The sequence below is a fragment of the Myotis davidii genome, unplaced genomic scaffold (assembly GCF_000327345.1).
Source record: "Myotis davidii unplaced genomic scaffold, ASM32734v1 scaffold962, whole genome shotgun sequence".
Classification (NCBI taxonomy): domain Eukaryota; kingdom Metazoa; phylum Chordata; class Mammalia; order Chiroptera; family Vespertilionidae; genus Myotis; species Myotis davidii.
In genome coordinates this window covers 1417951-1420391 of record NW_006295559.1, presented here as the reverse complement: position 1 = coordinate 1420391, position 2441 = coordinate 1417951, and the positions used below count along the sequence as shown (strand labels likewise).

At 36.5% G+C, this 2441-nt stretch overlaps 1 protein-coding gene across 1 annotated transcript in view; it reads right to left on the bottom strand.

Annotated features, from left to right (window-relative positions):
• Positions 1–351: 351 nt before the first annotated feature.
• SGOL1 (shugoshin-like 1 (S. pombe)) overlaps positions 352–2441 on the bottom strand; it is a 15100-nt gene continuing 13010 nt past the window's right edge. The window contains exons 7-8 of the mRNA XM_006770164.2: positions 1640–1829; positions 352–1419 (exon numbers count right to left, since the gene is read on the bottom strand). Coding sequence (XP_006770227.2) covers positions 1311–1419; positions 1640–1829 — 299 coding nt within the window. The 3' untranslated portion in view covers positions 352–1310. The remainder of the gene's footprint in view (positions 1420–1639; positions 1830–2441) is intronic.

Genomic DNA, 2441 nt, shown 5'->3' with positions numbered 1-2441 from the left:
AAAAACCAAAGTGGGAAGAGAAGTGTTCAAGAAGGATGAGAACAGTGAAGCTAGAAAGTAAGATGACCACATGCATACTCTTTGATATTTAAAGAAAAACAGCCCAAGCTGGTTTGGCTCAGTGGATAGAACTGAAGGGTCCTGGGATCAATTCTGGTCTAGGGCATGTACCTCAGTTGCAGGCTTGATCCCTGGCTCTGGTCAGGGCACATACAGGAGGCAACCAATTGATGTGTCTCTCTCACATCGATGTTTCTCTGTCTCTCCCTCTCCCTTCCACTCTCTCTAAAAATCAATAGAAAAATATCCTTGGGTGAGGATTACCCCCCCCCCAAAAGAAAAATACAAACACTATATTATATAAATTTTATTGCTCTTTAAAAATCGATAATCTACAGTACTTTAAAGTTTAAAGAGGTATATACAAGCAGTGGCTTCAAACTTTCAGAACTGAACTAATTCCCTCCCATTATTGGTTAATCAAAAATACAAACAAATCCTTGGCATTCAGTCATTTAACATTTGAGTTGACTAAATAGGTAACTATCCTGAAAGTCCATGACATAATAATTTGTGATTTTGTTGAGGTATCACTTTGAACAATATATATCCAGAGCTTAGCTTGGAGTCCAATTAGTTACTTAACTAGTCCCTCACTCTAATATCAATTTTCTCCAAAGCCATGCACTTCTTTCTCCTTTAAATTAATGTCATGAACTCATGCACATTTTATCTGAAAAATTAAATACAACAATGGTATAAAGGAGACACAAACAATAGAGTATACCCTGTTGTGAATACCAAGAATTTACTTTATTCAAATATTATATAAGGAGTTTCAAAAGATCCTCAGCCTGTTTTCAAAAGTCATTCTTGTAATCCCCACTAAAGGGAAAAGAAAAAGGGCCAGAAGCTTCTAATTACAATGTTATTTGAATAATCATTAATTCCCAAACTGTTGGCATAAGATACATTTTGACTAAAATTATGGGGGTTAGGCAGTGTAAGAAATCTAACTATAATAAGTGCTTCAGTCCAGTTGTTTATATTTAAAATAAAAAATAAACCAAATCTATTAAAGGGTTAAGCAAAAAGATCACATTTGAAGTATAGTTTTTAAAAACAACATTTGTGATCTAAAGTCCCATCAAGAGAATATTCTATGGCACAGTCCACCCCACTTGTGTGCTATCTTATAGACTCTCTCGGAGCAATAGAAAGGGCTGGGGGGTGAATTTACTTATTTATTTTTTCTATTCTCTTTGGGATGTATTTAAACCATGTCCAACAAATGCTTTACTGTATTTGCTTCATACTTTTTTTTTCTTTTTAGACCTGCATCTGGAATCCTTTTTTTGCTTAAAAACAGGTGAATTCAAGAAACACAAATCTGTAAAAGGGTCTCCTCTTCTTAGTTTCCTATAAAGATAAAAAGAGCTCTTTAGCACCCCAATACTGACTTACTCTTTAGGATAAAGTTACTGTAAAATAGGCCAGTGTTAATATTCCCATTTCAGTTTTTTTAATCAAAATTTTATATATCAAGTAAGATTCACTCTTGTACAAAGCTCCATTACCTTATTCCCCCCGTCCCCCAACTCTATCATTAAAAGTGAGTTCCCACACATGAAATACTTACGAAGCGAGTGTGGGTTCCTTATAGTTCACACTGACTGTGCACCTACGCTTAGGCAGAGACCCTCCTGGGCTTTCTTTCTTCTGTTGTGGAGAAAGAGAAAGCTTTCTAATTTTCACTTCAGTATACAAGGGGACATTGGTGATATCCTTCAGGCCAAAACAAGGTGACTGGTGAGTTTCAGGTACTGCACCTACAAAAACAACTTTTACTGAATATGAGTCCAAAAAACCCAACAAAACAAAACACACACACACACACCCATAGGAAATAAAATTGTATGCAATTACATATCTGAAATATATACAGAATCCAGCATTTTATAATACAGATTTTTAAACCTGTTTATCAGGTTTTCATCCCAGATGACATTTAAATGCTAAGTATTGTAGATGTGAAAAACTGATACGATAGTTTACTAAAAGTTAAAATTCTTGAAAATTAACTATGGAATTTCATTTTAGTCACATCTTTTTTTAATATATTTCATTGATTTTTTTTTTACAGAGAGGGAGGGAGAGAGTGAGTTAGAAATATGGATAAGAGAGAAACATCGACCAGCTGCCTCCTGCACACCCCCCACTAGGAATGTGCCCACAACCAAGGTACATGCCCTTGCCCAGAATTGAACCCGGGACCCTTCAGTCCGCAGGCCGACGCTCTATCCACGGAGCCAAACTGGTCAGGGCTCAAACCCACTTCTTGTTTTGTCCAGCTTCTGAAGGGCAGACCAGCTTTTAACCATTGTATGGCCATCAGTGCCTGACACAGCACATGGTCATTCTGAGGAGCTGTGTGTTAGAAT